Source organism: Octopus sinensis, linkage group LG25 (genome assembly GCF_006345805.1).
Source record: "Octopus sinensis linkage group LG25, ASM634580v1, whole genome shotgun sequence".
NCBI lineage: Eukaryota > Metazoa > Mollusca > Cephalopoda > Octopoda > Octopodidae > Octopus > Octopus sinensis.
This window is the reverse complement of record NC_043021.1, coordinates 14,500,521-14,513,297: the sequence shown is the minus strand read 5'-3', so window position 1 is coordinate 14,513,297 and position 12,777 is coordinate 14,500,521. Positions and strand designations below refer to the sequence as shown.

The following is a 12,777-nucleotide window of genomic DNA, read 5'->3' as shown; positions in this document are numbered from 1 at the left end:
CTTTCATCCTTTCGGGGTCGGCAAATTAAGTACCAGTTGTGTACTGAGGTTGATCTAATTGACTGGCCCCCTTCCCAAAAATTTCAGGCCTTGTGCCTAGAGTAGAGAAGAATATTACAAGTCTTTTAATGGCAGCAAGCTGGCAAAATTGTTAACATGCTGGGTGGAATACTTAATGGTATGTTCTGAGTTCAAATTCTGCCAGAGTAGGCTTTGCCTTTCATCCTTTTGGGGTCAATAAAATGAATCAACTTACATCCCCCACCCAAAATTTGAAATTAATATCACAAGTCTTTTGGGCTTATTTCATAACAAGAGATTCCAGTAGTTTTTGTGACATTTTGCCAAATAGTCAAGGAAAGAGCGATATAAAAATGAAATAGTGGCTTAGTGATTAGGGTATTCAGCTCATGATTGTAAGGTCGCGAGTTCAATTCCCAACAGCATGTTGTGTCCTTGAGCAAGACACTTTATTTCACGGTGCTTCCAGTCCACTCAGCTGGCAAAAATGAGTAGTACCTGTATTTCAAAGGGCCAACCTTGTCACACTCTGTGTCACGCTGACTCTCCTTGAGAACTACGTTAAGGGTACATGTGACGTTAAGGGTACATGTGGGTGTGGAGTGCTCAACTACTTGCACTTTAATTTCATGAGCAGGCTGTTCTGTTGATCGTCTCAGCTGGGACCCTCGTTGTCATAACTGGCAGAATGCTCGTCCTATATATATATGGCACTTGTGCCGGTGGCACATGAAAAAACATTCAAGTGAGGTTGTTGCCAGTGTTGCTGGACTGGCTCCTGTGCAGGTGGCACATAAAAAACACCATTTGAGCGCGGCCGTTGCCAGTACCGCCTGACTAGCCCTCGTGCCGGTGGCACATAAAAGTACCATTTGAGCGCGGCTGTTGCCAGTACCGCCTGACTAGCCCTCGTGCCGGTGGCACATAAAAGCACCCACTACGCTCTCGGAGTGGTTGGCGTTAGGAAGGGCATCCAGCTGTAAAAACTCTGCCAGATCGGATTGGAGCCTGGTTTGCCAGTCCTCAGTCAAATCGTCCAACCCATGCTATCATGGAAAGTGGATGTTAAACGATGATGATGATGATGATATATACATACATATATATATATACATACATACGTATGTATGCATGTATGTGTGTGTATATATATATATATATATATATATCATCATTTACCACCCACCTTCCATGATGCAGACATGGGCTGGATGGATTGACAGGAGCTGGCCATGTAGAAGTCTATCCCAGGATACTGTGTCTGTTTTGGCAGGGTTTTTATGGCTGGATGCCCTTCCTTACACCACCCACTCCGCAGAGTAATATATATGTGTGTGTGTGTATATAATAGAACATTGAACACATATGTGAAGCTCTACTGAATCTGCCATTTAGTGACACTTAATAACAAAGATTTTGAGAATAGACCTTGGAAAATTAAATCTTAGTCTGGGAGTGGATGTAGAGCTGAGTAGAAAATTGTTTTCTTGGATCAGCAAGGATTATCTGGAAAGTCTGCTATACGTTGAACTACATACCTTCTTCAAGAGTATTGATCTTGGACTCCTTCCTCTTCATAATATCTTCCAACTCTACAATGGTGTCATCTTGGTCTTTTAGGGACATTTTCAGGGTTTCAATAATAGAGGACTTCTGCTGAAGATCTACAGAGGAAAGAAGAGACCAAAGCAGATGAAAATACAGAGAAAAGTAACTATATAAGATTACAAACATTATAATGGATTGCCGAGCCCCGAGACGGAAGCTGTTGGATTTGTAATACCTTTCTACCACCCCTTTAATTTCCTATATCATTTGTACTCTGTGTAAGTTGGACATTTTTATATGTATACATTTTTTTGTATGTCATGTATTTAATATACCGTAAATCCTCGAGTATAGTCTGCCCTTGAGTATAATACGCAGGGAATTTTTAGGGGGCTGTACCTCTGAAAAACCTAAACCTTGTGTATAATAAGCACCCCTTCTCTAACTTTAGTCAAGGAGGTCTATATAACGTCCTTGGTTTGTAAAAATGTATACGACAACGTCCTTTATTATTATTGTATATATATGGAAAGCAGATATTAAACAATGATGATGATATCCTGAATAATAATAATAATAACATCCAAAAACACCTTAGGAATGAGAACCCAGGATTGAAATTTCCCCAAGACCCCTGATGAAGGCTGGCGGGTATATCAGCCGAAACATTGTGTTAACAACAAACATGATGAGGACAAATATCCGTCAATTGTAAATAATGTAAATAATGTTCAAAGGCTCATATTTTCAAAGAGAAAGAGAACAATTGCTAAATACATACCTTGTTGTGATGTGACAATTCGTCTTCTTTCCATTTCAAGATCATCTTTTAGTTTCTTGAATTCTTCATTTTTGTCTTCAATGAGAGAAATGTCGTTCGTTTGGCAACTGCAGGACTTTGATGGCACCGACCAAACTTCCTGGGTGACAAAGAATTTAGATAAAAAGTTAGAGAGAACAAAAACAGAGGGCGTAGGAGTGGCTGTGTGGTAAGTAGCTTGTTTACCGACCACATGGTTCTGGGTTCAGTCCCACTACGTGGCACCTTGTGCAAGTGTCTTCTACTATAGCCTTGGGCTGACCAAAGCCTTGTGAGTGGATTTGGTAGATGGAAACCGAAAGAAGCCCGTCGTATATATGTATATGTATGTGTGTGTATGTGTTTGTGTGTCTGTGTTTGTCCTCCCAACATAGCTTGACAACCGATGCTAGTGTGTTTATGTCCCCGTTACTTAGCGGTTCAGCAAAAGAGACTGATAGAATAAGTACTGGGCTTACAAAAGAATAAGACCCGGGGTCGAGTTGCTCAATTAAAGGCTGTGCTCCAGCATGGCCGCAGTCAAAATGACTGAAACAAGTAAAAGAGAAAAAGAGAAAGAGAGACCCAACAGTAGTAGTAGTAGTAGTGATGGTAGTAGTAGTAGTGATGGTGGTGGTGTAGTAGTAGTAGTAGTAGTAGTAGTAGTAGTAGTAGTAGTCTCTAACATAGGACACAATGATGATTCCAGAATTATATTTTAAATTTCAAATTAAACAAAAAACAAAAAGTCTTAATGCAAATTCTGATCACTAACGATTAAAACTCATCATTAAAAATGTAAAAAAAAAAAAAAAGAAATCTTACCTTTTGAGAAGGCTCTTGGCATTTAGTCTCTTGAAGCTTTTCAAGGTCTTTGGTCAGCGTGAGAATTTTCTCTTGTGCAACTTTCAGAGCAAATTCCGCTTCCATCTTGGCAGTTTCTGCCAAAATCTTCTCCCGCCGCAGCTGCCGACTGCTACCGACTCGACTGAATGGCGGAGTTTCTGCAACGTCCACGTCTTCTTCGAAAGCAAGGATCTTTTTCTGACTTACTTTGAGTTTTTCGGCCAACTGTTGCTTCTCGGTCTTCATCAGTTCACACACATCGCAGGTTTCCTTGTTGTCGAGATCCGTCTGCGTAGCAACTGTTGCCTTTGATGTCTCCTCCGAATCCTCCTTCCCTTTAGCCGTTGACATGTCACCTAAATCCATGTCTTCTTTACTGGATTTACAATCCCGCTTATCTTTATCCTTATCTATTTTATCCTCATCTACTTTATCATCAACTGGAACATCTAATTTCTCTTTCTTTAGATTATTATTCTCATCCCTCAATAATTCCACTTCGATTTTAAGCTTTGAATATTTTTCACTGTTTTCTTTCGCCAGCTGCAACTGATGCCGTAACCTCGACATGTCCTCTTGCAGATGACGGTCCTCGCTGCGCTTACGTTCCTCGATCAACTCTTTCGTCATCCTTTCCGTTTCCATGGTGATCAAATGGATTTCATGTTGAGACTGAACCTCTTTCAGCTGTTTTTCTATTGACATCAGTTCTTTTCTGAGCTTCTTATTTTCCGCTTTGGTGTTGAAGTCAGGTTGATGCTGACTGTCCAGAAGTTTCTGGCGCTCTGAGACAAGTTCCAGTGATGTTTCTTCATACTTTCTCTTCCAACTTTGTCCTTGTTTTTGAAGGGCTACCGAGAAATAAAATTGATATTCAGTAAGTTTAACAAATATACACAATATGTATAGGCGCGGGCATGGCTGTGTGGTTAGGGAGCTTGCTTCCTAGCTACATGGTTTCGGGTTCAGTCCCACTGCGTGGCACTTTGGGTAGGTGTCTTCTGCTATAGCCCCGAGCCGACCGAAGCTTTGTGATTGAATTCAGCAGGCGGAAGTTACTGCCGTGTGTGTATATGTGCGTGTAGGTGCTTGTGCATCTCCGAAAGAGAGAGAGGGATGATGATGTATAATAAATATATATATTTCTTTACTACCCACAAGGGGCTAAACACAGAGGGGAATAAACAAGGACAGACAAACGGATTAAGTCGATTATATCGACCCCAGTGCTTAATTTATCGACCCCGAAAGGATGAAAGGCAAAGTCGACCTCGGCGGAATTTGAACTCAGAACATAACGGCAGACGAAATACGGCTACGCATTTCGCCCGGCGTGCTAACGTTTCTGCCAGCTCGCCACCTGTATAATAAATATATAGTTAGTAAAATATTAACTATGTAGCTAGTATAATAAACACACAGTGAATATATACTCTTTACTCTTTTACTTGTTTCAGTCAGTTGACTGAGGCCATGCTGGAGCACCGCCTTTAGTCGAGTAAATCGACCCCAGGACTTATTCTTTGTAAGCCTAGTACTTATTCTATGGGTCTCTTTTGCTGAACCGCTAAGTAAACACACCAGCATCGGTTGTCAAGCGACGTTGAGGGGACAAACACAGACACACAAACACACACATATATATACATATATACGACGGGCTTCTTTTCAGTTTCTGTCTACCAAATCCACTCACAAGGCTTTGGTCGGACCGAGGCTTTAGAAGAAGACACTTGCCCAATGTGCCATGCAATGGGACTGAACCTGGAACTATGTGGTTCATAAGCAAGCTACTTACCACACAGCCACTCCTATGCCTATGTTATATTGTTTTTTATAAAAATCGATTTTTCGCACTATATTCTAAAGAATTCCCAACTATTTTCCAACTATTTTTTGTTTCTTTAATTAAGTATACTTTTTTGTTAGCATTTATTTTTAATGAACCATGAACTAGAATTAAAAAAACAAACTCTAACTCATTGTTATTAATTATCTGTTCAATATAATTGACATATACCCAGGTAAACTGAGTCATCCACATTGATAAGATTTCTGCCCAGTAATGTTGACAGAATGACCTGTAGTTTGTATAAGTGTCATTGTGGAACCAATTCTGATAATGAAGATAGATTGACTAGTGTCAACCAAGATATATATATATATATATATATATATATATATAATATATATATATATATATATGTAGGCACAGGAGTGGCTCTGTGGTAAGTAGATTGTTTACCAACCACATGGTTCCGGGTTCAGTCCCGCTGCGTGGCACCTTGAGCAAGTGTCTTCTACTATAGCCTCGGGCCGACCAAAGCCTTGTGAGTGGATCTGGTAGACGGAAACTGAAAGAAGCCCGTCGTATATATGTATATATATATATATATGTGTGTGTGCTTGTATGTTTGTGTGTCTGTGTTTGTCCCCCTAGCATTGCTTGACAACCGATGCTTGTGTGTTTACGTCCCCGTCACTTAGCGGTTCGGCAAAAGAGACCGATAGAATAAGTACTAGGCTAACAAAGAATAAGTCCTGGGGTCGAGTTGCTCGATTAAAGGCGGTGCTCCAGCATGGCCGTAGTCAAATGACTGAAACAAGTAAAAGAGTAAAAGAGTATATATATATATAGCCACACTCTCACATTATTGAATTAGAGAAATATAGATTATAAAAATACCTGGTATCTGATTTAACATTTATTCATTCGTTTTATCTATTTATCTAGTTCTTCCTACCCCTTCTCTTATCAACTGAAAATTTTAAACTTGTTTGTGAAAGAGAAGTTGCTATTGTTGTTTAGATAAGAAATGGGCTTGGCTGAAAATTAGATGACATATACTGGTTGCCATTATGAATTGAGGTTACTCTGACATATGAAATTTGAAGTAAGATAAATTGTGATCATCCATCCATGCAGACTTGTCCTTCACAGGTGTCAGTGCCACATGAAATGCACTCGTGTCAATGATGCGTAAACGCATATGTGCTGGTGGCACGTATAAAGCACCCATACACTCTTATTTCTTTATTACCCACAAGGGGATAAACATAGAGGGGACAAACAAGCACAGACAAAGGGATTAAGTCGATGACATCGACCCCAGTGCATAACTCGTACTTAATTTATCGATCCCGAAAGGATGAAAGGCAAAGTCGACTTCGGCAGAATTTGAACTCAGAACGTGTAATGGCAGATGAAATACCTATTTCTTTACTACCCACAAGGGGCCAAACACAGAGGGGACAAACAAGGACAGACAAAGGGATTAAGTCGATGACATCGACCCCAGTGCATAACCCGTACTTAATTTATTGATCCCGAAAGGATGAAAGGCAAAGTCGACTTCGGCAGAATTTGAACTCAGAATGTAACGGCAGATGAAATACCTATTTCTTTACTACCCACAAGGGGCCAAACACAGAGGGGACAAACAAGGACAGACAAAGGGATTAAGTCAATGAGATCGACCCCAGTGCATAACTGGTACTTAATTTATCGACCCCGAAAGGATGAAAGGCAAAGTCGACTTCGGCGGAATTTGAACTCAGAACGTAACGGCAGATGAAATGCCGCTAAGCATTTCGCCTGGCGTGCTAATGTTTCTGCCAGCTCACCGCCTTCTTATCACACAGCCACGCTTGATGACAGAAAAAAAAACACAAACGACATACTTACCGTTGATGATGTCCTGCTGTGGCAGGGTAAGCTCGTTAAGTAACGACTTTATTGTCTGTTCATTAACCTCAGGTTGATCATCGCCAAGCACTACGCTCCGGGATAGGTTCAACTGCTCGTATGATTCAAGCACCTCGTTCAAGCTGCTCCTCACATCATTTAGATCATAACGAAGCCGGTGAGTCACAGATTTCTCGGCCTCGTATGAAGCTTTCACTTCGGACAGCTTCACCTTGACATCATTCAGTTCAGACTTAACTTCATCGTTTAAGGATTTCTCGTCGTCGTAGAACTTCTGCAAAGACTCCAGTTTTGACGCCATCGATCCCAGCTCTTGTTTCATCAAGTTCACATGATGCTTGTCACCAAAGTTCTCTGAATTGGTTTCATCCATCTGCATAGTTTCTTCATTTTCTTCTTGTTTTGCTTTCTTTGTCTTTTTGATAAAGAACAAAAAATATAAATAAAAATAAAAATAAAATAAAATAAAAAATAAAATATAAAGGAACATGAGAAAAGCCAATATATTTTTCATTTATTCTATATATTGCTATTCTTTTACTTGTTTCAGTCATTTGACTGTGGTCATGCTGGAGCATCACCTTTAGTCGAACAAATTGACCCTAGGACATAAACACACCAGCATTGCTTGTCAAGTGATGGTGGTGGGGACCAACACACACATATAAACACACACATATATATATATATACGATGGGCTTCTTTCAGTTTCCATCTACCAAATCCACTCACAAGGCTTTGGTCGGCCTGAGGCTATAGTAGAAGACACCTGCCCAAGGTGCCACACAGTGGGAATGAACCCAGAACCATGTGGTTGGGAAGCAAGCTACTTACCACACAGCCACGCCTGCTTTTATTCTTTTATTAGTTTCAATCATGTGACTGCAGCCATGCTGGAGCACTGCATTTAGTCGAACAAATCAACCCCAAGACTTATTCTTTGTAAGCCTAATACTTATTCTATTGGTCATCTATATATATTGAAGAGTTCTAAAAATGTAAAAAGTAAGATTAGGTTTATCCGTGGAAAGAAAAGCCTACGGGAAAGACCATGGTAACCTTAGGCAGGGAGGGAATAAACACATGAGAGCAAAGTGCTATCTCTCTCTTTTTTTGATTTACAGGATTATGCTCAAAGTGGTTTTGTCACTCACACGCAGCATCTTTGCTACAGACAGACAGGTGCATAGCTAGCTAGCTAGCAAGATAGATAGATGGATAGAGGATGGACGGATGGACGGACGGACGGACAGACGGACAGACGGACGGATATCCAAAATGACATTTTTAAAGGTATCTTTTTATAAGATAGAACAATTTGGCTGCTATTTGTAGCAGGTTGAGCAACTGTACACATGTACATGCTTGTGTGTGATGGGATTCTTTCAACCAAACCCACTCACAAGGCTTTGGTCAACCCCTGGGGCTAGAGCAAAAGACTCCAGAGTGCTACACAATAGGATTGAACCCTTGACTATAATAATAAAAGAACGCAGTAACAATACAGATGAACTGAGGAATTTCTTTAACCCTTTAGTGTTTAAACCGGCTATATCTGGCCTGAATATTCTACTCATTTTATGCTCAAACTGGCCAGAACCAGTATCTCACACCGACCCTGCAATGTCATTCTAAAAATAAACAATTACATCTTTCAAATCTTGAAGCTACAAGATAATACCAGATTAATCTTTAAATATGTAAATGCAAAAGGATTACTTATGACATATGAAGCACTCCGTCGGTTACGACGATGAGGGTTCCGGTTGATCCGAATCAACGGAACAGCCTGCTCGTGAAATTAACGTGTAAGTGGCTGAGCACTCCACAGACACGTGCACCCTTAACGTAGTTCTCGGGGATATTCAGCATGACACAGAGAGTGACAAGGCCGGCCCCTTGAAATACAGGTACAACAGAAACAGGAAGTAAGAGTGAGAGAAAGTTGTGGTGAAAGAGTACAGCAGGGATTACCACCATCCACTGCCGGAGCCTCGTGGAGCTTTTAGGTGTTTCCGCTCAATAAACACTCACAACGCCCAGTCTGGGAATCGAAACCGCGAGTCCGCTGCCCTAACCACTGGGCCATTGCGCCTCCACATTTATGACATATTAATTTGAACGCTAAAGGGTTAAGACTACTAACTCAATAAATTTTTCTACATACCATATTTGAAAGTCTCTCCTGCTTCTCAGGAGACGTCTGCGTGGATCCGACTTGCATCTCAGGAGTTGTCTGTTTAACCCTGTCCTGCTTCTCAGGAGAAGTCTGTGTGTCTCCATCTTGTTTCTTACATAATGACTGTCTTCTTGGCTTCGTTGGTGCCGACTGACGGGCTGGTTTCTTTGGTGGTGACACCTGGTGGTGCTGTTTCTCACCTGATGATGATGATGATGAACTCAGATCATCGGATTTCTCACTGGACAATCGATTCCTTGTGTGTTCAGATCCAACATCACTTTCAAGATTTACTTTCTTCTCTGAAGATTCTTCCTCAGATGCCTGGATTTTGTCTTTGGTTAAATTTTCTATTTGTTGGTCTTTATTTTTCAATGATGCCACAAGGCAGGAAATTTCAATCATAAAATTTTCTCTCACATGAACATTGTCTTCCAGATCTTTCTCCAAGTCAACTATCTTCAAATTCAGAGATTCAATTTCCTTCTTTTCAGGCAGCATCTCCAAATCGGTCAACATCGACTTATCACAGTGAGCAGCAGCAGCAGCAGTAGTAAGACCAGTAATTTCACTCAGGTTAGACTTCAGATCTGCCATATAGCTCTTCACATTGTCATCCATGTCTAATTTCAGTTGACGAACTGTAGCCAGTTCCGTTTTCAAAGATTTCAAATGTTCCGCAACATTCACTATTTCTTTCTGAAGTTTTTCCTTCAGTAGGTTCATGCTAGCTATTTTGTTGTTCATCTCGTTAATTATATCATTCAGAGCATCACTTTCAATACTTTTCTTTTCCTGAACAGCTTCCAATTCAGTCTTTGAGTCTTCTAATTTTTTCTCATATTCCTCAATCTTTTTGGACATTTGGCAGATTTCTTCATCTTTTCCCAACAGTTTCTCTTTAGCTTCTGCCAATTCCTGCACCACACCTTCCCGTTCACTTACTGCATTGTGTAATGTATTCTTCAAGTTATTGATAACCAATACATTTTCTTTCTCACTCTCAATGTCTTTGGCTTTCAGCTCTGTTCTCAAACTAGACATTTCTTCTGTTTTCTTCTCAACAAGCTCTTTCAACTGAATCACTTCATTCTCTAAACAATCTTTTTCTTTGCAGACCTTGTCTTTCTCAGATTGCAACTCATCAAGTTTACTCTGAAGAGAATCAGACTTAATCTTAGCCTCAGACTTCAAACTACTCTGACAAGATTTCAAGGTTTCCAATTCTGTCTGAAGAGAAGACACCATCTTTTCTTTGTTTTCCAAATCACTGATTTTCTCATTATTTTTGGCCAGTTCTTTTGTGCTGTCATCGACCATTTCACGCAAACCTTCCATCACAGTTTGCATCTCTTCCATCTTCCGTTTCAACATGGGACTTTCTCCACCATTCTGACTCTGAAGATCAGACAATAATTTAGATTTCTCATCCACCGCTGATTGAAGGTGTTTAATGATGGCAACTTGGCTCTCTATCTCAACTTCAAACACCACTATCTTTTCTACTTTTGCTTCTAAATTTTTCACTTTCTTTTTAAGATCACGTTCGAGAGTTCCATGCTTTTGAACTTTGCATAAAAGTTCCTCATTTTCTTTGATTTTCTTTTGATATTTGGAGTCCAGTTCTGAATATGAAAGCAGTGTCTCTTGTAATTTCAAGATTTCCTTATTCTTATTAATTATTTTATCCTTCAAGTTATGATTATCAAACACAGACAGTTTCGTGTCATTTTGATTCTCGATGCTCAAAAGAGGACTCTCTTTCTTCGTCTTGACTATTTTATTCCTTGCCTCCTTGTTCCCATCACTATGCTCAGACTGGTTTTCATCAGATTTCTTAACACCCAAAGCAAATTCCTCATCTTTGTTCTCTTTGCAAGACAGAACACAATCTCCACTGTCAAACATCTCACTGTTGATTGTTAAATAAGTTTTTTCTGCCTCGAAGGACGACGAACGACATCTTTCATTCAATTTCTTCAGCTTCTCTCTCATCTCAGACACAGCAGCTTTGGCCTGCTGGTGTCCCTTCGCTTCTTTCTCTAACCTCTCTTCTAAATCCGTCTCTGCAGCCTTCTTAACTTCGAGTTCATGAAGCAACTCAGACACACACTGAGAGTTTTTGTCCAGTTCGTCTTGAAGTTTCTTTACCTGACGCAGTAAATACTGCTTCAGCTCATTATGTTCTAGACAACTGCTGAGTTCGGGACGTAGGCTTTTATTTGGTGAGAGGTGACTGGTGTTGCGAAAGCCAAGTTCTTGACGAAGTTTCCGAACCAATAGCTTGTACTTTGCTATCTCGGCATTGTAACCATGAATTAAAGCACGTTCTCGCAGCTCAAATTCTGCAACATTCTCCACAGGTTGGGTGCCTTCTGGAAAGAAATGGGAGATAAAATTAATATAGGAATGAAGAAAATAATAAAGGCAATAAATTTTATCCTTTTTTTTTTTTTTTACTTGTTTCAGACTGTGGCCATGCTGGGGCACTGCCTTGAGGAATTTTTAGTTGAATAAATTGACCCCTGCGACTTAATTTTAAGCCTGGTACTTATTTTATCAATCTCATTTGCCAAACCACTAAGTTATGGGGGTGTAAATGCACCAACACCAGTCGTGAAGAGGTGGTGGAGGAGGACAACAGACACACACACACAGAGGAGGGGCTTCTTTCAGTTTCTGTCTACCAAATCCACTCGTAAGACATTAGTTGGCCTGAGGCTATAGTAGAAGACACTTGCCTAAGGTATCATGCAGTGGAACTGAACCCAGAACCATGTGGTTGGGAAGCAAGTTTCTTACCACACAGCCACTCCTGCACCTAAATATAAAATAAAACCCAAATTTTTTATATGACTCAATTTCTAAAAAGAAATTACACACCGTGTTTTAATTAGCTTTTACTTTTGCTTGGTTCAGTCATTAGACTGTTGCCATGCTGGGGCACCACCTTTACCCTTTTACTTGTTACAGTCATTTTGACTGCGGCCATGCTGGAGCACCGCCTTCAGTCGAGCAAATCGACCCCAGGATTTATTCTTTGTAAGCCTAGTGCTTATTCTATCGGTCTTTTTTGCCAAACTGCTAAGTTACGGTGACGTAAACACACCAGGATCAGTTGTCAAGCGATGTAAGGGGCGGGGACACATGCATGTATATATATATATGATGGGCTTCTTTTAGTTTCCCTCTACCAAATCCACTCACAAAGCTTTGGTTGGCCCGAGGCTATAGTAGAAGACACTTGCCCAAGGTGTCACGCAGTGGGACTGAACCTGGAACCATGTGGTTGATAAGCAAGCTACTTACCACAGTCAAAGGAATCAACTTCAATACTTATTTCTTTTTTTTTAAGCCTGGTACTTATTCAATTGGTCTTTTTTGCCAAACTGCAAAAGTATGGGGACATAAACACACCAACATGGGTTGTCAAGCAGTGGTGGGGGACAATCACAAACACACACAAATAGGCTTCTTTCAGTTCCATCTAACAATTCCCAAATCCACTCACAAGGTTTTGGTCAGCTTGAGTCATAGTAGAAGATACTTGCCTAAGGTGTCATGCAGTGGTATTGAACCCAGAACCATGCGGTTGGGAAGCAAACTTCTTACCAAACAGTCATGCCTCTGCCTAAATATTTCAGAGGAGGTTATGAATTATATCTCCAACTTTGGGTT

At 40.4% G+C, this 12,777-nt stretch overlaps 1 protein-coding gene across 1 annotated transcript in view; it reads right to left on the bottom strand.

Moving 5' to 3' along the window:
* Positions 1 to 12,022, bottom strand: part of LOC115224518 (myosin-2 heavy chain-like) — a 44,896-nt gene extending 32,874 nt beyond the window's left edge. The window contains exons 1-6 of the mRNA XM_036513429.1: positions 12,004 to 12,022; positions 9,088 to 11,474; positions 6,900 to 7,335; positions 3,194 to 4,065; positions 2,351 to 2,489; positions 1,560 to 1,685 (exon numbers count right to left, since the gene is read on the bottom strand). Coding sequence (XP_036369322.1) covers positions 1,560 to 1,685; positions 2,351 to 2,489; positions 3,194 to 4,065; positions 6,900 to 7,335; positions 9,088 to 11,474; positions 12,004 to 12,022 — 3,979 coding nt within the window. The remainder of the gene's footprint in view (positions 1 to 1,559; positions 1,686 to 2,350; positions 2,490 to 3,193; positions 4,066 to 6,899; positions 7,336 to 9,087; positions 11,475 to 12,003) is intronic.
* Between the last annotated feature and the right edge of the window lie 755 nt (positions 12,023 to 12,777).